This window comes from Pimephales promelas, chromosome 3, assembly GCF_988280905.1.
Source record: "Pimephales promelas chromosome 3, fPimPro1.hap1.1, whole genome shotgun sequence".
NCBI classification, from domain to species: Eukaryota; Metazoa; Chordata; class Actinopteri; order Cypriniformes; family Leuciscidae; genus Pimephales; species Pimephales promelas.
Window position 1 is genome coordinate 9,725,202 of NC_142771.1, and position 27,244 is coordinate 9,752,445.

Below are 27,244 nucleotides of genomic sequence, written 5' to 3' on the forward strand. Positions count from 1 at the left end.
GATTTAATAGAAATATAGTGAAGTAAAGTTAGGCGTCCAGGTACCGGGACGGTGACAATTAAGGGGTTAAACACAGTACAAACAGTCGGACGAACAGTGGCACAGTGCTCATTCAGTAAATTCAGTGATTTGAATGTGATAGGATATTCGAAGAAAGTTGTTCAAAGAATGTTTTGAGAAAAATCTTAAAGACATACTGTTGGCCTATAACTCCTTGTCAGAACGTTAGCCAAAGTTAACGTATATACCCTTGTTAGCTGGGATAGCTGTGCTTACATGCAAATTATATATTGTCAGTCCTTACTTATTTTGATAGTTTTGTACTGTGATTAAGATGCACATATCACCATTAGCCATTCAAATGTGTGTTCGCTGCATTATTTGATTCTGCTTCACTTTTAAGCTTTCTTTTAATTTTCACTATAGCTACTGCAAGTAATACAATTTTACCATGAAATATCAATGTTTAGCTTGTTATAGCTAAGATGAACAGCATAATCACACAATATCAAATGTGTTCAGTTAAAGGAGTAGTTCACTTTAAAAAGAAAAAAAAAAACTTAAGCTGATAATTTACTCACCCCCATATCATCCAAGATATCCATGTCATTTAACTTTGTTATTATTATTATTATTTTTTTTTAAATGAGTGATCGTTTCGCTTGATAAGACCCTTATTCATCGTCTGGAATCGTTTAAAGCCCTTTGAACAGTTTGCAGTTTGCTCTGAAACTGTCTTTTGGACCTTGAACCATTTGGTTCCCATTGAAGTCCATTATATGGAGAAAATCCTGGAATGTTTTCATCAAAAACCTTAGTTTCTTTTCGACTGAAGAAAGAAAGACATGGACATCTTGGATGACATGGGGGTGAGTAAATTATCAGCAAAAGTTTTTTTTTTTTTTTTTAAAGTGAACTACTCCTTTAACAGTAATGCTTGAAGGGCGCCATCTTGTGGGCATAGGCCTACATAGAATGACTTTTCAATATATTTGCCTAGAAATCATAAAATCATAATCAAAACGTTGATGTCTTTCTCTTTCCAGCCTTAGATAAACTGAAGATAAAATACATGAACTATCAAGATCAGCATCACCAGCTTCCTTTATTAGTAACCTGACTTTTTTTCTGTCACACATCTAGAGAAGTTCTTATTGAGAATTAACAGAGGTTTAGATGTTGATGTCTTATTGAAATGTTTCGTTTGAGGTCACCATTATGGAGATCAGTGTTTGCTTTGGTTGGACTCTTGACCGTTGACGCTTGTTTAGGATTGTGCATTATCAGCCCTTAGGTGTTCGTGGATAACATTTCTGCATTGATATAGCAGATCAACTTGCCTATTTAAATAACAGACAAAACACTGCAGTTAAACAATTGTATTCACTGCAATGTGTGATTTACTTTTGGAACATTACATTAATTGGAGATTAAGGTATTAGAGTCACTGATGTGATAAAAAATCGCTTTGTAACTGTAGACATTTGTGTGAGATTTTTCAACAGTTAAAAATGACACCCTTAGACCTCAGTACTTGTCATACAAACCTCTACAATGGTGACAATAAAAAATGCATGATTTAGTAATGCCGCAAAACATCCTAGGAGCCATGCATGTGTTTTGTATGCTGCCATGAAGATTGTTACCATTGTTGAGTTTCATATACCAAATGTTGATGTCTGTAAGTGTATACTAAATTCATTGCAACCGAACTGTAACAAATTTAGCGTTTTATATTTAATTTCACAGAACTCAACATTCACTACCTGAAGCAATAATTTAAAAAATCATTTTTTTCAATATTGTTGTAATTCATTATGTCATCAATTACAGAAAAACAGTCATCTGCCTATAATAAAGACAGACAAGGTGAACTGCTTAATCAAAGCAGAAATGTTCATTGCTAATAAATCACAAACTCAAAGATAGGCAAGGGTCAAGAGCCCAACTAAAGTAAACACTGATCTCCATGATGGTGACCTCAAATGAAACATTTTCAAAATGACATCAACATCTAAATCTCTGTTAATTCTCAATAAGAACTTCTGTACACATGTCAGTCTGGTTTGTAATAAGTGAAGCTGGTGATGCTGTTTGTGGAGTGGTTTAATGAGATCTTGATAGAGTTAATATGTTTTATATTCCGTTTATCTAAGGCTGTGTCTGGACAAAGCTGTAGTTTGTGTTCTTATACTCTTTCGAAAGATGTTTGAAAGAATGTTTCAGGAAAATCACACTATGTGCACCCAAGTGCACAGTGTAAAATATTGTTTTGACAGCTGCAAGAGAGAAAATATTAAGAAAAGTCATGAACGATTGTCGACTCCATCCATTCATCCATCCACTGGCATCAGCCCTCACTGGTCTCACGTTACCCATAATGATTAGCCTAGTGGTAACAGTGACCTTTGAATGAACACAGAATCTGTTTATCTGTTTCTCACTGTTTATCTATCTATTGGCATCAGCTCTTTTTTTATGCATTAATTCCGTTTGGCATGACGGCTGTTTCCTGGTCAAACATTACCACTGACTCTTACCCTATGAGAACTAGGTGACCTACATGTTGTCATTTTTTTAACACAGTAAACTTGGCACATGTAGTAATTAAACAATAAGAAATGAGAGCTACACTGTAAAACATATTGTTGGTTTACCTTAAAAAAGTAAGTAACCTGGTTGCCTTAAAATTGTAAGTTGATTGAACTAGAAAAAGTGAGTTAATACAATGAAGGAGATTGATTTAATCATCAGAAACTCAAAATAATAAGTTATCTCAACTAAATAAATTATTTAAGTTGATTTGACAAAAGAAAAATGTTGTGATAACAAATCTTGAAAATATTTTTATACAGTATACAAGTTTTTACTACATTTTTATTTTCAATTGGTCAACGGAGGACAAATTCACTTTTAGATGGTGTTTGCATATAAATGTGTCTTTGCAGTGTGTGGACACAACCACCATACAATGAAATAAATCCATTCTCTTTTTTTTCACTCCTTTTTTATACTAAAAAAAGTCTAAACACTCTCAATAATCAAATAGTTTGGATTTTCTGAGCAATATGATATCATATTGCTCATGCTCCTCCGCCCACGACCACTTAGGACTGTCCCATATTAGCATATTTCCCCCCTCAGCCATTTGTATACTGTCTACCACATAGATATCTATATAAAGGCTAGATGTATTAAGGCAGAGTTTCTATCGTCATCACCGGCGGCCATCTTGTCACAGGCAAGCTGATGCAAGATGAGTGGTCAGCACAAACACAAATACTTTTATCTCATTGAAATCTTGACGGATTTACAAACGGTTTGGTTTCTTACAAACATTAACGTGGCTATCATTCTGGATGATTATTTATTTATACACTTATTATTCATATGTATGCTGTGTCATAACTACATCTCTGACGTTTATAACAAACCAAACCGTTTGAAATTCGGTAGAAAATTGAGGAAGTTATGGTCATTTAAATAGTACATGCACCATTAACACAATGTTACGAGTGAGCGAGCTGCCTGTGACAAGATGGCCGCCAGGTGCAGACGTCGACCTCCACTGGCCAGCAGCGTGGACGAGATATCTAGCCTTTATATAGATATCTATGCTTGTGTCGGCACGTGCAATGGAAGAGAAGGGTGGGGTGAGAAGTTGCTCATTATTATTTAAAGGGACCTTCACCAAAACGGGTCGCTGTGAACAGAGCTGTTTTTGAGGAGGTAAAAAAGGGTGTTGTTTTACACAACCATTGATGAATTTTAACCAAAGTATCTTACTAACTTTACATGGAGACCCTAAAGAATCATACCAACTTGTGAAAAATGGGCATCCGATGGCCCCTTTAAAGTTAGTCACGAGCACAGCCTAAGAAGAATTGAGGTTGAAAATTATTTGCTGTCTCTTTTAGGAATGGCAAAAACTAAAAATTTTCTTGACCGACCACCAGGCCTCATTAGCCGGTTGAATCCGGTCAACCGATTGGTTTAAAATATGCTACGCTAATTGAAAAAACAGCCATTTTGAGCCGCTCCTGCAATTTCACAACTCTATTGCATCTCTCTGCCGCTGTGCCTCCCACAGACACACACACACACTGCCCTGGTGCCACCCTTCCACTCATGTCACTTTTTTTTAAAATCCCCATACAGCGCGAAACATGAGTCAGGTTTTCTAGAATGCATGTGGTGGAAGAAAGTTGCCTAGCCTACATTCTTTAGTAATTGAATGTATTGTTCATTTACTCATTGAAGGGTATCATGTGTCTGTTTGCTATAGCAACCATAACAGCTCGGAACTCCCATGGCTACCTTGTTTTGAATGACAAATTCTCCATGGATTCATTGGTTGGGAGGTTCCTCCCATTTGTATGCATCACACGGGTTTGAATGCAGCAGAACGTTTGTGCAGCCTTGAAACATGGTTGTTGTTGAATCTATGCTGAATCTCTCCACCACAGTTACATTACTGGGTGCTTTTCTTTTGTTATTGGTTTTATATCGACTTTCCTGTGACTCCAAATCTCAGAAAGAGGGGAAAGAGCCACCGGGACCCAAACCTCTGCCGCTGCTGGGGAACTTGCTGACCCTTGACCTCAAGAGACCCTTTGACACCCTTTGTGAGGTGAGAACTTGAAATAGACACATTCCAAAAATTATAGCAACATTTTAACAGATGATTTTTTTTTCTGTGTCCTTCAGCTGTCCAGAAACTACGGGAATGTTTTCCAAGTGTTTTTGGGTCCTAAAAAAGTTGTGGTACTAGCTGGACATAAGACCGTCAAAGAAGCTCTCGTGAACTTCGCCGATGAGTTTGGGGAGCGAGATATTTCACCTTCTTTCCGGATTATTACCGATGGTCACGGTAAAAATAACTTAATGCTGTGTTTGCATTTAAATCAGTTCTTAATTTACTAGCCAAGGGTCAGATTTACTAACAGCGTGTGGCAGCGCAATCCCCTTTTTTGGCATTAAAACCTAACAGCAATATTTACTCAATTAAATTGAGTTCACTGCACTCAAATAATACTTAAATTGACGTGGCTTGAATGACTGAAACAGAACTCAAACTGAATGAGTTACAGAACATTCCTAGATCCCAGAATGATAAATGAATAATAATTGAATAGTTAAGTTAATTAATCATCAATTAATGGTGATTGCTCATTAGTGATGGACACCTGGTGTTAACGACAACCAGAATTACTGAAGGAAAGAGAAACACAAGAAATACAAGGTTGATGGAGATCAGCGTTTGCTTTAGTTGGACTACCCTTGATGGTTCAGTACAAGTTTTTCTTTGGCTGGTGTAATTGAGTGTTTATGAAACATTTGTTATGGCACAAAAGTCAAGGAAAAGAATGAGCTGGTGATGATGGTCAAGGTTTGATGATGACAGTCATCACTTAATGACTTGATTCACTGATCTAATTTAGAGTCTAATCTCTGATTATATTATTAGTTGTATTCAAAAAGAGATTCTACAACATAAGAACTAACAATGTTATGATCAGATAGTATGGAGGATTTTACAGAAATTTAATTGATTAGCAAAACTAACACAGATATCAAGATTCAGCATATGAATCTCATCAGTGGTGAGGCGACTAGGGTTGGGTATCGTTTGAATTTGAACGATTCTGATTCCGATTCCGATTCCTTGTTTCGATTCCGGTTCCTAACGTTTCTCGATTCCGATTCTTTTAAGAGGCAGGGTCAAAAAAGTTTAGCTAACCTTGCTAACCAACGGCCTTTCGGAAGGAAATAATCCTTTCTGAAGGAAATACTCCTTCTGTCACAAATACTCCTTTTGTCACAAATTTTGCATTTTGCCGAGATTTCGTTATTTTTAGAAAAGTGAAGCCACACTTTGGACCGCCGACGTATGCTACTCATGTTCGACTCGCGCGGTTATGCCAACACTTCCGGTAGATGCTTCTTCGTTGGTGTTGTTCAGCGGTTTCTTCTTCCGCTCGTCGGACTGTGAATATTGAAACTAGGAATCGAAATTTTTGAACGATTCCGGGAAAAACGAAAAGTTAGTCCCGATTCCAATCGATACTCGATTCTCGATACCCAACCCTAGAGGTGACCATTAAAAAATGGTTCATACTGCAATGCATGCATTGCAGCATGACTCGTTTTTTAATGGTCACCATTGTTGAGATGCATATACCGATTCTTGATGTCTGTGTAAGTCCGTATGATACCATAGAGGTTTTTAAAATCTGATTGAAACGACTACGGGCCTTGCAGCAGAATCAAACTTCGTTTATAATGAATAATACAAGTTATACATCAGATTATTCTCTAGAAAATATCAGACAATCAAAACACTAAATGATCATGAATCATCATCAAAACAAAATCTTCTTTTGGCTTTTGTGCCATAACAATTGTGTTAGTCTTTAATTGCTCAGTGTTGCAGTTGGTCTGATGCTCCCAGCCATGTTGGCATGACTTATCGTGATCATTGCTCTTGGTCCTGATAATTGCCTCTTTGTAGCTATATTCTGCCTATTGTTGCTCTACTGCCATTGAAGTTTAGTGCAGCCAAATGCTCGGAAAGAAAAATGTATAATTGGGAATTTCCCAGACTTTCTAATTTCTAGACATGTGAACAGTTGGTTCTTTCTGTGTTGATCAGGAATCCTCTTTTCCAATGGAGAGAACTGGAGAGAGATGCGACGCTTCGCTCTCAGCAACCTGCGGGACTTCGGGATGGGCAAGAGAGGAAGTGAAGAGAAAATCATAGAGGAAATTCACTATCTGAAAGGAGAGTTTGATAAGTTTGAAGGTACAAGCTAAAACACATTTATGGACATCTGCAGTCATGCTCTTAGTTTAAAGGACCCGTTGAGAGATGTTTGTTCCCGATTGGTCAGTTACTACTTACTACAGTTATCTTGCTATCCAATACACATTTGCATGTAATCATTTGCATAAGCTGTGCGACCTCGTTAGCAGCTTGGGATTGCACTTCAGTTTTTTGCTTCGAAGCCAACACTTTGATGCTGTTTAAATTAAACTACAAGCCTTCTACGAGGACTTCTCTCCATGGTGTTGCAGCCTTTTTCTCTCTCTCTTACCGAGCAAGTAAAAGCTGTTCTGGTAATGTGCTGGTAAGATACGGAGTGCACAAAAGCTGTTTTCGGAGCTGGTAACCAGCGAGAGAGAGAGAGCGCACACAGACGGGTGCACTTTCCTGTCTGTGATCGGGGTGGCTATTCCCCTGTGTATTGGCTTGTTTTAGTTTCACTTGAAGTAGATTGCCGCTCTTGCGAGATTCCTATTGGTCAGTCTATTTATTCATTTAGCTGACGCTTTTATCCAAAGCGACTTACAATTGCTATATATGTCAGAGGTTACACGCCTCTGGAGCAACTAGGGGTTAAGTGTCTTGCTCAGGGACACGTTGGTGTCTCACAGTGGATTCAAACCCTAGGACTCTCACACCAAAGGCATGTGTCTTATCCACCCCAGACTGACCTATGTCTCCATTCCCTCCCTCAGGGAACATTATATGTTACCAAATGGGTATGGGTTACCATATGCAACCGAGACGTTTTCTCTTCACAGGGAAACCCTTCGACACAACACAGCCTGTGAACTACGCTGTGTCAAACATCATCTCATCTATTGTGTACGGCAGCAGATTTGAATACACAGACCCTCGATTCACGGAAATGGTCGACAGGGCAAATGAAAATGTTCGAGTTAGTGGATCGCCTTCTATGATGGTATGGAAATGTTTTACTGTATGGTTTTGGTGACTTTATTTATTTATTATTTTTTAGAATCATTAATACATGCATTTTTTTTTCTCTGTGTGTACTTGCAGCTTTATAATATATTTCCGTGGTTGGCTCCGTTCCTCAACAATAAAAGGATTATTGTAAGAAATCTGTTGAAAAATAAAGCAGAAATGACGAGGTTGATCACTGAACTGCTGGAGACTCTGAATCCACACGAGCGCAGAGGGTTTGTCGACTCCTTTCTCATCCGCAAACAGAGCGACGAGGTACTGAAATCACCTTGTTCCATAGAAATACAGGAGAAAATAAAAAGTAATCATCAGCTTGCTTATAAAACAATAGACTATTTAAACTATTTATAAACCTTTTTTATTATTATTGAACTTAGTTTTAATTAATTAATTAATTAATTTAATTAGTTTTAAAATTTTTTTTTTCGATCGTGGATCTAATGACGTGAGGAACTCCTTATATGAGTATTTCTCTCCGAAAAGCGTGCACGCGTCGACGTCAGGAGAGACAAGACAGAGCGCATAAACACTCTTCAACAGGAAATCATCTGCAGCGCTGCTTAGAATTTGTTCAAGAATGTCTTTAAATACATTTGTTTAGCTGGCCGCTGTAGGTGTCTGTTTGTTTAAAACCAAATCATGTCCTCATAAACCACGAGTAAACACAAAATATGTTGTAAGTTATAACTTGCGCATGACACGGTGGTCTAAAAACACTGTGCTCATGTTCAAATCATTTCTACTTTTAAAAAACTCAAGATTAACATGAGATTGACTGATACTGAGCCGCCCCCCCCCCACCCCCTTTAATAGACCCAAGTTAAAGGGTTAGTTCACCCAAAAATGAAAATTAAGTCATTAATTACTCACCCCCATGCTGTTCCAACCCCGTAAGACCTTCGTTCATCTTCGGAACACAAATAAAGATATTTTTGATTGAATCTGAGAGCTGGATCAGTCCTACATAGACTGCCTAAGGGACTGGCTCTTGACGGCCCATAAAGTCATTAAAGAAAAGGTTTAAATAATCCATGTGCCTACAGCGGCTCAATTATAAGTTTATCAAGCAACGAGACTACTTTTTGTGCGAAAAAAACCATAAATAACGGCTTTATTCGACTATTCCATTACTTTCTTATTGGCGCATGCGCGAGAACTGAGACGAGGACGATCTCATTCGTCTACTTCTTGTTACCGGCTGCTCACCGCTTACGAGTTTTACCGCCCCCTACCGTATAAGATGATAATAAGGCACGCTGTCGTTTTTTGAGAAGATTAAAGGCTTTTAAGTGCACCTTGTAGTGCGGAAAATACGCTAATTGAAAAGCGTATGTACAGCGCGCATCTTCCTCTGCTTGTAAACAGAAAGTTTTGCACTTCCAGCTATATCAGCACATCATCTTATACGGTAGGGGGCGGTAAAACTCCTAAGCGGAGCAGCCGGTAACAAGAAGTAGACGAATGAGAACGTCCGCGTCTCAGTTCTCGCGCATGCGCCCATAAGGAAGTAATGGAATAGTGGAATAAAGACGTTATTTATGTTTTTTTCGCACAAAAAGTAGTCTCGTCGCTTGATAAACTTATAATTGAGCCGCTGTAGGCACATGGAATATTTAAACCTTTTCTTTAATGACTTTATGGGCCGTCAAGAGCCAGTCCCTTAGGCAGTCTATGTAGGACTGATCTAGCTCTCAGATTCAATCAAAAATATCTTTATTTGTGTTCCGAAGATGAACGAAGGTCTTACGGGGTTGGAATAGCATGGGGGTGAGTAATTAATGACTTAATTTTCATTTTTGGGTGAACTAACCCTTTAACATGAACCAACGGTTCTTCAAAGATTAACATGAGAACTAACGGTTCTTCAAAGTTTTCACGAGATATCTTATTATTTTTCGCCTTTTGTTCTTAAACTACACCTGAATGATTTTCAATATCTTCAAATGTATTTATTTTTTAATGTATTATTAATGTATTATAATCAATGAAGAACTTTTTTTCATTAGTATTTTATAGAAAGTATGAATCTGGGATAAACAAAGTAAAGTATAAACAAATCTTTGTGGATTTGTACTTGTCAGCAATCCTGCAAGAAGGACTCATACTTTCACCAGGAGAATCTTCTTTTGACGGTGGGAAATCTGTTTGCTGCTGGCACTGACACGACAGGAACGACTCTGCGCTGGGGTTTGATGCTCATGGCCAAATACCCTCATATACAGGGTAAAAACAGTAGTTTAAAGTGTTTGTTCCCATGCAGATTTTTACTTGTTAAGTTTTTTTTTCCACATCAGCTGAATGCGTTTGATTTGTAAAACACAAAAATATGCCATAACGCAGATCGAGTTCATGAGGAGATTGACCGAGTGATCGGTGGACGTCAGCCAGCGGTGGAAGATAGAAAGAAATTACCGTATACAGACGCTGTGATTCATGAAACCCAGAGACTGGCTAACATAGTGCCCATGAATCTCCCTCATAAGACCAGCTGTGATGTTCACTTCAATGGATACTTCATCAAGAAGGTCAGGCAGAAGAATAAATATTTAGTCCTATAGAAACGAGACCATGTGCATCTTGAACATTTTCTTTTCTCCATTTTCTAGGGTACCACTGTAATTCCTCTGCTGACGTCTGTTTTGAAGGATGCGAGCGAATGGGAGAAACCGAACAGCTTTTACCCAGAACACTTCCTAGATGAGAAGGGCCAGTTTGTCAAGAGAGATGCTTTCATGGCCTTTTCTGCAGGTATATGATCAACTCTAAACACCCAGTGTTTTGAAGAAATAAACATTTGATTTGGAATTAAAAACAGTCTTTTACTTTCTCTCTTACTTACTTTCTTTCTCTCTCTCAGGCCGAAGGGTTTGTTTGGGAGAGAGTTTGGCCAGGATGGAGCTCTTCCTGTTCTTCACTTCCCTCCTTCAGAGCTACCGCTTCACAACTCCTCCTGGAGTGTCTGGAGATGATCTGGATCTCAAGGGAATAGTCGGAATCACATTGAATCCGTCCCCACACAAGCTGTGTGCGATCAGACACTCCTGATACTGGACAGTCCAAACAGAAACAATATATTTTACATCATTTTAAATAAAAACTGATTTCACTTGTTATGAGTAAATTCAAAAATTGAAGTATGCGAATAACTCGACACACCTGATGAGAAATGTGTATAATCACTTCTGACTTTTGCATTGCATGAAACTCCTTGAGAAGCAGGTTCATGTGTAATGTTGGTTAATTTTTATGTTAAAATTTTGTTGTAAAATATCTAAAGAAAAGTGTATGTTGTTCATGGTTGCATTGAGTTTTCATTCATGACGTGTTCCCTTTATTCTAATATTTGTTAACACTTAATTTTGTTGGTCTTCCATTGTAATCTTTGCAATTTGCCTAATCTGAAGCAATTATTCCACATAAATGACAACATATTTGATGTACAAAAGCTTTGTCATTGATTCTTGTTTTTTTTTTCTGTAGGCTACCTGTCAGGTTGTTGACGAGGACACAGAACTGCAGTATAGTTGATTTATTTTCAAACTAAACTTAAACAGGAATAAATGAAAACTCCAGGATATCAGGACACACAACCATACACCAACAATGATCAACCCACAAACACTGAGGGGAAACACAGGGCTTAAATGAACGGGGACTGATGGGAAAATTAACTAGGTGACAGGAATTACTAATGAGACTGCATGAGCGAGAAACTAACAGGACTGAACCAAAATCACAAAGATAGGGGAAAACAAGATTACAAAACAGAACTCAAACACATAGAAACCGTGACACTACCTTTTAGTTCAATAATAAAAAAATAGTATTCTTAAAAAATATATAACTGTTGCTTTAACTGTAATCTACTGTGCATTTACAGCATGATTTACACCAACAACACTGGATTGTTTCCTGGTTTTTGACAGTCTCCACTCCAAGACCAGAAGAAGCCACTCCTACTTTATCTCTGTTGAACTGGTTTTATGGGTATTGCCCTGAGAAAATGGCTTTCATGGAAGCATTTCTTCAGGTTTCCAGCACAGGAACATTAATATGTTGCTTGCTTCTGCTCTTGGTTGTTTATCTCCTATTCTTCAGGTCTCAGAGAGATGAAAATGAACCTCCGGGGCCAAAACCGTTGCCACTTTTGGGAAATCTGCCAATGTTGGATATCAACAAACCACACTTGAGCCTATTTGAGGTAAGTATGATTGACATCAGTCCTATTGGGCAACTGCTTCAGCTTTGTTTCCAATGTATAATCAGTAGAGAGCCTCGAAGTGTTGATAAACTGGCCTGGTGAGTTTTTACAGAGAACAATTCTGGTTGTTTCCACAGAGTAAAAAATCAATAGTTAGTTAGTTAGTTTATTTCGCTTAACTTAATAGAAAAGGTAAAAAAAAAATGCAAACATTCATGAAAACATAATTAAATTACAATGCAAAGAATTTAAACACTTATGACTTTTCTTTTCTTCTGTGAAACACAAAAAAACATATTATGATGAGCCTATTAACTCCCACTGTATGGACAAAACATATCGGTAACACTTTAGAATACGGTTCCTTCGTTAATGAATAACTACACAAGAACTAATGAGTAACACAATATTAACAATCTAGTAACTATTATTAACTAACAAGAAACTCTGATTAACGAACTAGTAAGTAATAGCGCACAGACGAAAGTGGTAGTTCACTATTAAGTAATCAATAACTACTATTTTTTAATACTTCCCAGAGAACTACTTAAAAAGTTTATTAACAATCTAGTAACTACTATTAACTAAAAGAAATTCTTATTAACGAATTAGTAAGTAATAGCTCACAGATGAAAGTGTTACTAGATACTTCTGCGGGAATTACTAATTATTTGGATTCGTATTATAAAGTGAAGATCATTGGAACTAACTAGTAATTACTCAAGTGTTACTAAAGACATTTTCTAAAAGTTACTAAAGTTCACCAAAAAATCTCAAACATTTGCACAAATCATGACTAGATCATGTAGTAACACTTGAGTCATTACTAGTTAGTTCCAATGATCTTCACTTTATAATACGGATCCAAATAATTAGTAATTCCCACAGAAGTATCTAGTAACACTTTCATCTGTGAGCTATTACTTTCTAATTCGTTAATAAGAGTTTCTTTTAGTTAATAGTAGTTACTAGATTATTAATAAACTTTTTCAGTAATTCTCTGGGAAGTATTAAAAAATTGTAGTTATTGATTACTTAATAGTGAACTACCACTTCCGTCTGTGTGCTATTACCAGCCCGTTCTCATCCTTTAACGTCATATAGAGCGCTATATGACAAAACGGCGCTATACTACGCACATGGCACCCGTTATCGTTAATATAACACGCGAACCCAAGACGTTATAAATCCTTTAGCGTGAATATGACACGTACACCCTACCCCACACCTAAACTTAGCCCTCACAGCACGTGTTATATTAACGATAACGGGTGCCTTTAGCGTAGTATAGCGCCGTTTTGTCATATAGCGCTCTATATGACGTTAAAGGATGAGAATGCGTTGGCTATTACTTACTAGTTCGTTAATCAGAGTTTCTTGTTAGTTAATAATAGTTACTAGATTGTTAATATTGTGTTACTCATTAGTTCTTGTGTAGTTATTCATTAACGAAGGAACCGTATTCTAAAGTGTAACCAACATATCTTCTCTTGTTCCACAGAATAAAGTCAAATAATGTTTGGAACAGATTTATTTCTCCTTTTAAATGTAACATCTCTTTCAACAGATGGCAAAGCAGTTCGGACCAGTTTTCACAGTCTACTTTGGTCCAAAAAAAGTGGTTGTGCTAGCCGGCTACAAAACAGTGAAGCAAGCTCTTGTTAATCATGCAGATGAATTTGGAGACCGAGAAATCACGCCACTGTTCCATGATTTCACTAAAGGTTATGGTAAGAGCAGCCCAGTCTCCTGACAATATACTTAAAGGGGCCATGAACTGGCTTTTTAAATTTTATTATATTGTTGTCTGCGGTCAACTTACGACGTTCGCTTGGTTTTTACATTAAAAAACATCAAAATTAATAAGTAATAGGCTATTTTCTACCCTAGTTTTGCTGAAAAAACGTACGGTTTTTATGGGCGTAAATGTAAACGCCCACTGCTGTGAGTGGATAACAGTTTTGCATATTATAATGAGTAATGAGTCAACTCACTCGTCGCCGGTGCACGTGGGGGAAATTGCTTTGAAAACGTCCAATGTTGTAAAATGGCAACCGGAATTGATTCGCCCATACATGTTCGACCCAGAGTCCGTGTGTTGCACCATTCCTGTCAGATCCAATATAGACGGCACAGCACCGTCTGCAAATCCAGTCTCGACCTGTGTCTTGTTTACAAAACAATCCTCAGTGAAATGAAGCGGACAGATGGACAATGTTTTCCCTCATCAGCTGGAACGTCTTCAAAAAACTTTAACCGTGCAGTCTTATTGGAAGAGGAAGCTTGAAGTAGGATTTGATCTTATTCTGCAGGGGTGGTGTTTTATCCTCTTTGACGGCATAGTTCCCCACTTTGAAAAACGAGTCATTTTCTGAGCCTGGTGTCAATAAAAGCTTTTATTGGACTAACAAGGACATTTTCAGTTCTGAAACTTACAGGATATTTTAATATGATGACCTCTTAAAAGCTCAATGAATATTTGATTTCTCAGTTCATCACCCCTTTAAAGGTTTCTTTATACTTATTAACTTACAAATGAGTTGCAGACAGATTTTGGACACATTTGGACATGTAGGTCACACTTAAAATCTGAATTTCACTCGATAGATGCAAAAAATCAATATGTGCTAAAACAATGCTTAAGTATAACCACTTTTAAAAAATTGTATCTTTTCTGAGCCACTTTAAAAAAAATGTTTTAAGAGACCATTTGGTCTCTTTTCATGGATGTATGAAGTCTCTTCAAAAAGTGAAAGTGTCCAAAACTTGTCTATATTTTCAACATTTATATTTGAATGTATGAAGAGTTCAGATGCAAAAGCCTCTAAGTGCCATTTGAAATTTTCTTCTAGAATGATCATTTTTATCAAGCTTGTATATTTAAGTTCAGTGATTTCACTGAAATGGCAATGAAGATTACCTATTAATTGCCATTTAAGTGAAATTACTGAACTTAAATATGCAAGCTTGGTAAAAATGACCATTCTAGAAGAAAATTTCAAATGGCATTTAGAGGCTTTTGCATCTGAATTCTTCGTATATTTTGAAACCTAACAACGATCTTCATTTGCATTTTTTTTTCGCTGAAAATATCTGTGTATATATATATATATATACATGTGACTTGCACTGCTTCAATGTCTTGATTCCGATCAGTTCATGGATTTCCTTGGAATTGAACTGTTGTCACTTGACTGTTTGGGCTACAAGTATTTGATTACTGTTAGATTAATTTCCAAAATTAAACATCTTTGTAGGAATTATATTTGCCAATGGAGAGAGCTGGAAAGAGATGAGACGGTTTGCTCTCACCAATTTACGAGACTTCGGGATGGGGAAGAGACAAATTGAGGAGAAAATCGTACAGGAAACATGCCATTTACGAGATGAATTTGAGAAGTTTGAAGGTAAAGTAATCAATAATCAATGCTTCTAAAGAGACTTGATGCATGTAAAGCAAGGTTTCAAAAGTCATCAAGAAAATCACTAGTAATACAGAAATATAGCCATGGTCATCAAATGGAGTTGAACACATTTACCTTTTCTTCCATAGGAAAACCTTTTGAAACCACACAGTTGATTAACTACGCTGCCTCAAGTGTCATTTCTGCCATTGTGTATGGCCGTAGATTTGAGTATACAGACCCTCACCTGCGGAGAATGGTGGATCGAGCCAATGAGAGCGTCAGACTGAGTGGAACGGCATCCGTGCAGGTTTACACTTGATTTGAATATAACCTGTGAGAATTAATTAGTTTATAATGGTATACACTATTCAATTACACTCTAAAAAATGCAGGGTTGTTTTAACCCAATTTTTGGTCGAATATGAACAAACCCAGCCATTGGGTTACATTTTTTTAAATTAAATTTTTAACCCAATGTTTGAGTCCATATTTGACCCAAAATTGGGTTAAAACAACCCAGCATTTTTTAGAGTGTATGGTGAAATAAACATGATTTTGGTTCTCCAGCTCTACAACATGTTCCCTTTCTTGGGTTCATGGATCAAGAATTGGAGACACCTCATGAAAAACCTTGAGCTTGATATCAAAGAGATATCAGAGCTGGTGAGCAGTTTAAGTCAATCACTGAACCCACAGGACCTCAGAGGCGTTGTCGATTCGTTCCTCATCCGCAAGCAGACCGCAGAAGTAAGATCAATATAGCGCAGCTTAAAATTTGAATGATCATCATCTTGTTTTTTTTTTTGTTTTTTTTTACTTTTTTAAATCTCTAACGTACCATTTGATCAGGAATCTGGAGAGAAGAACTCACTTTTCCACAAGCAGAACATCATTTACACAATCGGCAACCTGTTCATCGCTGGTACGGACACCACTAGTACAACAGTGCGCTGGAGCTTGCTGCTTATGGCCAAATATCCACATATACAGGGTATGATTGAAATATTGCAATTGGCTGAAATGTTTTCGTAAAACATAATTCTGGGTTTACAATTTAATATCAGCTCAACAGCATTTGAGGCATTATGTTGATTACCAAGGGAAAACAGTGAGGCACTTACAGTACATACAATGGAGATGAATGAGGCCATTCGATAAATGTTAAAACACTTACTGTTTCAATAATATAACCACAATTAATATGCGAACAAAATCCCCCACTAAAGCAAACATTGATCACCATAATGGTGATTTCAAACCAAACTATTATTTTCAATACAACATCGACATCTAAACTTCTGTTAATTTTCAATAAGAACTTCTGTAGACATCTGACAGAAATAAAACAGTCTGGTTAGTAATAAGTGAAGCAGGTAATGCTGTTTGTGGAGTTGTTTAATCCTCCTTTGCTGAGATCTTCAGAGATTTGATGTCTTCTTTTTATCTTCAGTTGATTGCATCTAAGGCCTTGGCTGGAAATTAGTTGTTGTAGTCCGTGTTTCAGTGTGATGTTTATTCCAACCAAAATTGGACGTCTGCCCAACATTGGAGCTTGAGTGAAACAAATGTTCGGTTTAGACCTCGACCCGATTTTCATTTGCAACCAAAATTGGACATCTGACTGACGTTGGAGTCCACGTCCAGTGCCCACTGGGAAACTTCTAGCTAAAAAGTTTAGGAGAACATTAGGAGATGGTGTTATAACAAGGTTATCTAAACATTTTTGTTATCCTACATTCCAGAAGAATACACAGCAAAATCCACAGTGTTAATTAATGGTCAGGTCAAACACACAACACAACACAAAAAAACCATCAGATCGCCTATTCTATTTGTTCATCTGGCTGTTATAAGTCACATACAGCAGCCGAACAAAATCTAAAGTTAATGATTTAAGGGTCAAGAGCCCAGCTAAAGCAAACATTGATCACCATAATGGTGACTTAAAATTTCCGTTTTTCTTCTTCAGAGATTCTGCTTGTGAACATCAGGTGTCTTCAATAATGCTCAATTCAATTATTCACTTAATTATCTCTGTAACAAAGTTCAGGGAAGAAGGAGGCAGGAACCGGATAATAATAATAAAATAAAACTTTATTTAAACAAAATAAACAAACAAAATACCTGCCAGCAGCCCCTCACGGACGACTGCTGGCTACCGAAAATAAAATATAAAATACCGGCCAGCAGCCCCTCGCGGACGACTGCTGGCTTACCAAATAAAATATAAAACACAAACAAAAGCAGGCCTGTTCCTCTCTCCCTCATCCACTCCGTCGCTCCCCCTTTATGGCTCCGCTCCTTCGTGAGAGATGCGAGACCGGTGTGCTTCGCAGGTGCTGCTCATTAGCAATCGCAACACCGGCCTCGCGACTTTCTCTCACGTCCCTCGGCCGTCCTGCTCACCACATACCCCCATCACCCCTCACAGGCCGGGGGGTACACCCGAGACTGTGCCTACTTCCCCCCCGGCGGCGGCGATCCCTGGGGGGGTATGGATCGACGAGCCGAGGGAAACGGAGACGGAAGCCTGAGGAGCGACGGACACGAGAGAGGGGAGAGAGGAAAAAAAAAAAAAAAAAAATAGTCCGGCTCCCACAACGCGCTGCCATCTTGTCCCTCACCAGCTGGGCGATCTCCTCCGCGGTGCCCGGCGGCGACGCTGGATGGCCCTCGGTGAACGCCTCGACGCTCCCCCGCCCCCGGTGGACGGCGACGGCTCCTCGGGTGCCTTCGGCAGACGGCAGGAGTCCCCCGCTCCCTGCTCCTCCCCTTCACTGGCGGATGGCAGCAGGCTCCGGCCCACGGCGAGCGGCGGTGACTCCTCCTCTCCCTCCCGGAAGGCAGCCGCCCCTCCATTCCCAGGCGGTCGGCGGCGAGCTCGGGCGTCCCACCGGCAACTCACCCCAGCGCCCCACCTCGAGCGTCCATGGCCGCGAGTCCCCCGCTCCCTGCTCCTCCCCATCTGCGGCGGACGGCAGCAGGCTCCGGCCCACGGCGAGCGGCGGCGACTCGCGTACCATGCTCGATGGCACCGCGGATTCCCCACAGCGGCGAGGACCCTCGGACAGCGCGTTCCTCCCTCTTCCCGGGTTTCGGCACCAATGTAACAAGGTTCAGGGAAGAAGGAGGCAGGAACCGGATAATAATAATAAAATAAAACTTTATTTAAATAAAATAAACAAACAAAATACCTGCCAGCAGCCCCTCACGGACGACTGCTGGCTACCGAAAATAAAATATAAAATACCGGCCAGCAGCCCCTCACGGACGACTGCTGGCTTACCAAATAAAATATAAAATACAAACAAAAGCAGGCCTGTTCCTCTCTCCCTCATCCACTCCGTCGCTCCCCCTTTATGGCTCCGCTCCTTCGTGAGAGATGCGAGACCGGTGTGCTTCGCAGGTGCTGCTCATTAGCAATCGCAACACCGGCCTCGCGACTTTCTCTCACGTCCCTCGGCCGTCCTGCTCACCACAATCTCATTCAGTGTTCATTTTACACATTTTGCTCAGAGTTTATATAAGGCTATGTTTACACGGAAACGATTCTGAAGACAAAACGGAAAAGTGGCGTTGCATCATCACTTTTTATTCTGCGTTTAGACGAGCGTTTTGTGTGGGAAATCCGCGTGCAAATGGAGACGCAAAAGTCTGTGAAATTCAATGTAGTATGCACTTCAGGCATCCGATAAAATATTTTTACGTTTTCACCCGCGAGCGTTCTCGTGTAATATATTTTAAAATATTTCAAAATTTTGTTAAATATTTTATCGGATGTGCCTTTCGCTTACACGGCGACAGGCTTTTTGAGGCTTAAAAACGCAAAAAAGTGAAACCACCCTCCAGAGTGGAAATCTTAAAAACGCTCCACCGCCGCGTTAACGTGTCAATGGTAAAAACGCAAAAGTCTGCTTGACTGTGAAGTTTGTACGCAGGCGCGTGGACTTGGTGGTGTTGTAGTATGCACTCCTAGCCGTCTGAAGTGCATACTACATTGAATTTCACACACTTTTGCGTCACCATTTGCACGCGGATTTCCCACACAAAACGCTCGTCTAAACGCAGAATAAAAAGTGATGATGCAACGCCACTTTTTCGTTTTGTCTTCAGAATCGTTTCCGTGTAAACATAGCCTCAGTGTTAATTTAACACTGGGGGTTTTACTATTCTGGGAACAAATATAAAACTTGACACTGAAAATATTACTGTCTTGTGCTTCGCATTTTTAAACTCGTATTTATTTTTTATTAAAAAAGAAGAGGAGGAAGGAATGATTTTTTTTTTAATGATAATCCACATTATGCCACAAATGTTGAAGACTGAGCTGAACTTGTACTGAACCAGAATATTGCCTACATCAAACAGTCTCAATATATATATTTAAAAAAAATATTATCAGGCATGACGTTTCTGTTTTAACTGGAAAGTGTTTTGCTTGATAAATATACTTTGGACGTTTGCAGATCGCGTTCAAGAGGAGATTGATCAGATGATTGGTGGACGGCAACCGGTTACAGAGGACAGGAAGAACTTACCGTATACAGACGCTGTGATCCATGAAACCCAGAGACTAGCCAACATTGTACCGATGAGTCTCCCTCATATGACCAGCTGTGACGTTCACTTCAATGGATACTTCATCAAGAAGGTCAGCATACTATAAATTAATACAAAATACAGAAAGTAGACTATCTTTTTCGTTTTTGTACTATGCTACTCATGGTAGTACCGTCACATTCCTTGCAGTAATGTACATTGTAAACACCATATCATATCAAAAAATAAAGACGTGATATTTTTCCTTTTGCAGGGCACATGCATATTTCCTCTTCTAACGTCTGTATTGTGGGATGAAGATGAATGGGAAACACCCCACACCTTTAACCCTGAACACTTCCTGGACGAGCGTGGTCGATTTGTCAAGAGAGACGCCTTCCTGCCCTTCTCTGCAGGTACTACTTTCCTTCACGTATAGGGCTTGATTGTCTTCTTTATTCGTGTAATATACTTTTTTAAATGCACTCAAAAAATGATATTTTGACTTTGATATTTTTTTTATGTAAACAGGTTCCACATAACTGGGTTACTTTAATCAAACATAACACGTTCATGTAACTTCAACAATTGAATTAAGTAATTTTAAGCCACCCAATTAAACTCTGAGCTGATTGTTAAAGGGATACTCAACTTTTTTTTAAAAATAGGCTCATTTTACAACTCCCACAGAGTTAAACAGTCCAGTTTTACCGTTTTCGAATCCATTCCACCGATTTTCTGATATTTAGAAGAATATCAGTAACCAATCAGTTTCTGGTCTCATTCACTTCCATAGTAGGAAAAAAAAATACTATGGAAGTCAATGAGACCAGAAACTGCTGGTTACTGATATTCTTCTAAATATCAGAAAATCGGCTGCATACATTCGAAAACGGTAAAACCCAACTGTTTAACTCTGGGGGAGTTGTAAAAAGAGCCTATTTCCAAAAAAAAGAGGAGTATCCCTTTAAATGAACACTGAAGCAGTGTTAAATTCAGGCTATGTTTACACGGAAACGATACTGAAGAGAAAACGCAAAAGTGGCGTTGTGTCATCACTTTTTATTCTGCATTTAGACGAGCGATTTGTGTGGGAAATCCGCGTGCAAATGGTGACGCAAAAGTGTGTGATATTCAATGTAGTATGCACTTCAGGCAGCTAGGAGTGCACACTACAACAACACCAAGTCCGAGCACCTGCATACAACCTTCACTGTCAAGCAGACTTTTGCGTTTTTACCGTTCGTACGGGAACGCGGCGGTGGAGCGTTTTTAAGATTTCCGCTCTGGAGGGTGGTTTCACTTTTTTGCGTTTTAAGCCTCAAAAACGCAGTCGCCGTCTAAACAAAAGGCACATCCAATTAAATATTTTTTACATTTTCACCCGTGAGCGTTCTCGTGTAAACAGGGCCAATGAGATCATAAAGTGAATAATTGAGTGATGATTGACAATTATTGAAGACACCTGATGTTAACAAGCAGAATCACTGAAGGAGAAACCAGAATTTCAGGTCACCATTATGGTGATCAGTATTTGGTTTAGTTGGGCTGTTGACCTTCACATCTTTAACTTCAACCAAATCTCTCTCTCTCAGGCCGTAGGGCTTGTCCTGGAGAGAGTTTGGCCAGGATGGAGCTCTTCCTGTTCTTCACGTCCCTCCTTCAGCATTTCCGCTTTACTCCTCCTCCTGGAGTGTCTGAAGATGATCTGGATCTCACACCAGCGGTGGGCTTCACCCTGAATCCAGCCTCACACAAACTGTGCGCAGTGAAACGCTTGTGAAATCTGTTCATTCTGTTAACAGTAAAGTTGATAGTTTTCAATCAGAAACAGCACTTGCATCATACTTGTGTGTTTTCTTTATGTTCAAAAAGCGTTGAACAACCGCCATATGTATACTGAAGAAAATATATGTCCTTATTGTGTGACTTTTAAGTCCTGTCTGCATTAAACAGTGGCTCTACTAGCTTACATAAGAGTTTTTACATGATATTATTTTTCGAGGCTTTTAAAAGAATGAAATTGTCTTTTTTTTTTTAGTCACGGCTCAGCACACACATTAGATTTACGAAGGATAAAAAAAAAAGTTCAAAAATTGTTTACAATAAGATCATAAAGAATTTCATTACACATTCACACACACACACACACACACACACACACACACACACACACACACACACACACACACACACACACTACACAGATAGCAAGCAACCATTTAAACAATGTTAAAGGGTAACTAAACCCTAAAACAACTTTTTTAGTTAATGATCTGTAATACTGGGGCTTTATTAATGCTGTTTGACATTTGGGTTTAAACTTTAAAGCTACACTGTGTACCTCTTGTAGTTTATTCTTCGCTAAAAACACTTAGTTCTTTCAAAAATATATGTGCTCATTATTGTATATTTACTTTGTTCAAGTAATAAAGTATTCTCGTGAGTGTATAATATGTCATTGAAAATACTGACACAGTCTCATCCCAAGAAGTCATATAACTGACGTTTTGGGACGTCTTTTGACCATACGTCAATATCCGCCTTTTTAGGGCCCCCTAAAACGTCGGTAGATGACGATCCCGGGCCGTCATACAACTGACGCTTTACCTTTAACGTCAGTTAGGTGACGGGGTAGGTTTCGGTCTGGGGTGGAGTCATCTACCGACGTTTAAGGGGGCCCTAAAAAGGCTGATATTGACGTATGGTCAAAAGACGTCCCAAAACGTCAGTTATATGACATCTTGGGATGAGACTGCGCTGAAAATACATTCGGGTAAGGGGTTCTAATGTCGGTCGCCATGTTGCCCCTCCATCTTGAAAGTACATTAGCCAAAGAGGGACATACCCGTTAATTTAAGCGTCGCCTTTCGCGTTTACGTTTGAGTTAACACTCATGGACGAGGTCGAACTGGAATCCATGTTAATCTTGGACTACATCGGCCACCGTAGGAGTTAAAACGAAATCGGAATTGAGAGGAACAGAAACTAATATTCACTGGATGGTCATATACCTTTTCACCGCTAGATGGGGGTAAAAATCACACGGTGTAGCTTTAAAGTGTTTTAATTCTACAATATATGGTATAAAAACGTCTGAGTGCTGCCCTCTTCGGGTTAAACTGTGGCTACTGCAGTTGAAATTTCCTATTGGAAGTTGTGGTACTCTGTGATGTCAGAGAGTACCAGCTCACCACGCCCTCAGGTGCACGGCCTTAGTACTGCAACAAGTGTGCAATATCAGAGTTTTTTTTTTATTTTTATTTTTTTTAGTTTAATGCAAAACAGGTTCATCTGGAAGGAGGTGTTGTCGGGACAGTTGAAACAAGTTACTTGTCAGGGATTGTTCACAGAAAAAATTATTAGATCAATAGTTCCTGTATAATCTGTTCTGTTTCATCCATTCCACCCATGTTTCAATTGCCCCACCCAGGCGGGACGATTGAAACAAAGCTCAACTACCGTACAAAGTTTTAGTACCGAATAAGAGAACTGATATGTGAGATGTTGATCACAAAAACAAACAAAACAATGTTTATCTGGAATGTGTTTCAGCTCTCCCCTACAAATATAAGTTCCTCCCTCCATCCCACAGACATCGTCCCACATCCTGATGCTATCACTTCCCCAGGTAAATGTCACATCCGCACATGGCCGTCCATGACATGTGCTGTAAAAGGAAACGGGACTCATTGGACCAGGCGACCTTTTCCCACTGCTCCAAGGTCCAGTTCCAACATGCACGTTTCCATCGCAGGCATTTTTGATGGTGGACAAGGGTCATAGGCTCTCTGATTGGTCTGTGGCTACACAGCCCCATACATAGCAGAGTGTGGCACATTCTTCACATAAGCATCATTAACATTTTGTGACTTGTACCACAGTACTTCTTTTGCCTCGGACCAGACTGTATAGCCTACGTTGTCCTTGTGCATCGATGAGTCTCGAGCGCCCAACACCAATCCAACGCTCAAATCTTTATTCCTGCCCATTTCTCCTAAAACACATTGATTGTGAGAACTGATTGTTTGGTTACCAGCTAATCTACCCAGACCTTAATATATGAACTTGTTAAAGGACAACTCCGGCACAAAATGAACCTTTGGTCTAATTACACATTGTTACTGTTATCTGAGATTTGTTTCATGATTGCCGAATGTAAATAGTTTTATCTCTAAAAACAGTTTAGAGTATAACGCTAGTATAACACTACACTGTAAAAAAAATCCTAATTTCAAAGAAAATAACTGTGATTTTTGACGACCATTTTCTTTCATTTAAAATTGTACTCAAAACACTGCAAAAAATTAAAATGCAGCTGATATTTTAGGTATTGTTACATTAAAGAAAAAATTCCAGTCATTCACATTTTTTTTTACAGAAATTGATTGTATTTTTCATACAGTATTTTTCTGTTTTCTTCAATTACATAAACATTTATGTAAATGTACAAATAAAATTAAATTAAATGGATGAATTAAATGGTAACAAAACAGTTAAATGATTACATGACTGTAGCTCAAAAAACTGTAACATTAAAGTAAAACGTCATAAATTAAATAAACTGAAAAACACTGTTATTTACAGGTATGTCCTGCATTATTATGATCAAATACCTTCATTGTAAAAAAAAAATCATACAAAAATGGTCAAATGACTGGCAACATGTAGAGTTAGGACAGGTATCGCATGAAACCCCTGTAAACACACACACAGGTATCTGATGCACATGTACAGTTAGGCAGTGGTGGAATGTAACGAAGTACAAATACGTTGTTACTTTACTTAAGTACATTTTTCACGTATCTTTACTTTACTTAAGTAGAATAAATAGCGCATACTTTTTACTTTTACTTCGTTACATTTTGCAGCAATTATTATACTTTCTACTCCACTACATTTCTACAACTTCGGTTACATTTTCATTACATTATCTGATCAGTTTTTCCCCTGCCAAAACGTAATCTGACCGTCCGTCCGTTGCACGTTTGTCTCACCAATGACGTTTGGTCGCCATAGAGCCTCCATTTTTGCACTCAGGACTAAGTCCCATGGCCCTCTATCAGAATCCAGATTTTCAAGAAGATTAGAGAAACTTAATTTTTCGCACAAAAAAAAAAAAAAAACGACAGGAGTAACACTGTCGTTTTTTTTTTTTTTTTGGGTCGAAATTTTGAGTTTCTCCAATCTTCTTGAAACTCTGGATTCTGATAGAGGGCCATGGGACTTAGACCTGAGTGCAAAAATGGAGGCTCTAGACCCTTCCAGAGCTGAGATATTGAGATACCACATGGCATTCATGCCATTATAAATATCTCAATATCTCAGCTCTGGAAGGGTCTAGAGCCTCCATTTTTGCACTCAGGTCTAAGTCCCATGTCCCTCTATCAGAATCCAGAGTTTCAAGAAGATTGGAGAAACTTATTTTTTCGCACAAAAAAAAAACAACAACAGGGGTAACACTGTTGGTTTTATTTTGGGGGGGGGGGGGGGTCGAAATTTTGAGTGTCTCCAGTCTTCTTGAAACTCTGGATTCTGATAGAGGGCCATGAGACTTAGACCTGAGTGCAAAAATGGAGGCTCTAGACCCTTCCAGAGCTGAGATATTGAGATCCCACGTGGCATATGCCATTATAAATATCTCAATATCTCAGCCCTGGAAGGGTCTAGAGTCTCCATATTTGCACTCTGGTCTAAGTCTCATGGCCCTCTATCAGAATACAGAGTTTCAAGAAGATTGGAGGAACTCAAAATTTCGACACAAAAAAAAAAACGACAGTGTTACCCCCTTTCGTTTTGTTTTTTTTGTGCGAAAAAATAAGTTTCTCCAATGTTCTTGAAACTCTGGATTCTGATAGAGGGCCATGGGACTTAGACCTGAGTGCAAAAATGGAGGCTCTAAACCCTTCCAGAGCTAAGATATTGAGATCCTACGTAGCATTTATGCCATTATAAATTTCTCAATATCTCAGCTCTGGAAGGGTCTAGAGCCTCCATTTTTGCACTCAGGCTTAAGTCTCATGGCCCTCTATCAGAATTCAGAGTTTTGAGAAGATTGGAGAAACTTAATTTTTCGCCCGAAAAAAAAAAAACGAAAGGGGTACCACTGTCGTTTTTTTTTTTCGGGTCGAATTTTTGAGTTTCGATATCTCAGCTCTGGAAGAGTTTAGAGCCTCCATTTTTGCACTCAGGTTTAAGTCTCATGGCCCTCTATCAGAATCCAGAGTTTTGAGAAGATTGGAGAAACTTAATTTTTCGCCCGAAAAAAAAAAAACGAAAGGGGTACCACTGTCGTTTTTTTTTTTCGGCTCGAATTTTTGAGTTTCGATATCTCAGCTCTGGAAGAGTTTAGAGCCTCCATTTTTGCACTCAGGTTTAAGTCTCATGGCCCTCTATCAGAATCCAGAGTTTTGAGAAGGTTGGAGAAATTTAATTTCTCACCCGAAAAAAACCCCCGAAAGGGGTACCACTGTCGTTTTTTTTTTTTCGGGTCGAATTTTTGAGTTTCGATATCTCAGCTCTGGAAGAGTTTAGAGCCTCAATTTTTGCACTCAGGTTTAAGTCTCATGGCCCTCTATCAGAATCCAGAGTTTTGAGAAGATTGAAGAAACTTAATTTTTCGCCCGAAAAAAAAAAAAAACGAAAGGGGTACCACTGTCGTTTTTTTTTTTTTTTCGGGTCGAATTTTTTAGTTTCGATATCTCAGCTCTGGAAGAGTTTAGAGCCTCCATTTTTGCACTCAGGTTTAAGTCTCATGGCCCTCTATCAGAATCCAGAGTTTTGAGAAGGTTGGAGAAATTTAATTTCTCACCCGAAAAAAAACCCCGAAAGGGGTACCACTGTCGTTTTTTTTTTTCGGGTCGAATTTTTGAGTTTCGATATCTCAGCTCTGGAAGAGTTTAGAGCCTCAATTTTTCACTCAGGTTTAAGTCTCATGGCCCTCTATCAGAATCCAGAGTTTTGAGAAGATTGGAGAAACTTAATTTCTCACCCGAAAAAAAAAAAAAACACGAAAGGGGTACCACTGTCGTTTTTTTTTTTTTTTCGAGTCGAATTTTTGAGTTTCGATATGTCAGCTCTGGAAGGGTCTAGAGCCTCCATTTTTGCACTCAGGCTTAAGTCTCATGGCCCTCTATCAGAATTCAGAGTTTTGAGAAGATTGGAGAAACTTAATTTTTCGCCCGAAAAAAAAAAACGAAAGGGGTACCACTGTCGTTTTTTTGGGGGTCCAATTTTTGAGTTTCGATATCTCAGCTCTGGAAGGGTCTAGAGCCTCCATTTTTGCACTCAGGTTTAAGTCTAATGGCCCTCTATCAGAATCAAGAG

General features: G+C 38.9%; 2 protein-coding genes across 2 annotated transcripts; both read left to right on the top strand.

The window, feature by feature from the left end:
• Window positions 1-4,390: 4,390 nt before the first annotated feature.
• Window positions 4,391-11,214, top strand: LOC120490179 (cytochrome P450 2K1-like). The gene is made up of 9 exons (XM_039687603.2): window positions 4,391-4,630; window positions 4,708-4,870; window positions 6,653-6,802; window positions 7,585-7,745; window positions 7,847-8,026; window positions 9,853-9,994; window positions 10,112-10,296; window positions 10,378-10,519; window positions 10,629-11,214. Exons 1-9 carry the CDS (start codon window positions 4,427-4,429, stop codon window positions 10,814-10,816), a joined length of 1,515 nt encoding a protein of 504 aa, XP_039543537.2. The 5' UTR covers window positions 4,391-4,426; the 3' UTR covers window positions 10,817-11,214.
• A 480-nt stretch (window positions 11,215-11,694) lies between these two features.
• Window positions 11,695-21,749, top strand: LOC120490183 (cytochrome P450 2K1). Its single transcript, XM_039687608.2, has 9 exons — window positions 11,695-11,972; window positions 13,540-13,702; window positions 15,230-15,379; window positions 15,526-15,686; window positions 15,947-16,126; window positions 16,229-16,370; window positions 19,846-20,030; window positions 20,193-20,334; window positions 21,514-21,749. The coding sequence occupies exons 1-9, from the start codon at window positions 11,775-11,777 to the stop codon at window positions 21,699-21,701; spliced, it is 1,509 nt and encodes a 502-aa protein (XP_039543542.1). The 5' UTR covers window positions 11,695-11,774; the 3' UTR covers window positions 21,702-21,749.
• The last annotated feature ends 5,495 nt before the right edge of the window (window positions 21,750-27,244 follow it).

Bases quoted from the DNA above. Each gene is read 5' to 3' on its own strand.
- LOC120490179 (XM_039687603.2), top strand. From the start codon at position 4,427: ATGGTTGTTGTTGAATCTATGCTGAATCTCTCCACCACAGTTACATTA. The intron at 4,871-6,652 runs GTAAAAATAACT...TGTGTTGATCAG, and splicing joins GATTATTACCGATGGTCACG to GAATCCTCTTTTCCAATGGA. The intron at 10,297-10,377 runs GTCAGGCAGAAG...TCCATTTTCTAG, and splicing joins ATGGATACTTCATCAAGAAG to GGTACCACTGTAATTCCTCT.
- LOC120490183 (XM_039687608.2), top strand. From the start codon at position 11,775: ATGGCTTTCATGGAAGCATTTCTTCAGGTTTCCAGCACAGGAACATTA. The intron at 16,127-16,228 runs GTAAGATCAATA...CCATTTGATCAG, and splicing joins TCCGCAAGCAGACCGCAGAA to GAATCTGGAGAGAAGAACTC. The intron at 20,031-20,192 runs GTCAGCATACTA...TTCCTTTTGCAG, and splicing joins ATGGATACTTCATCAAGAAG to GGCACATGCATATTTCCTCT.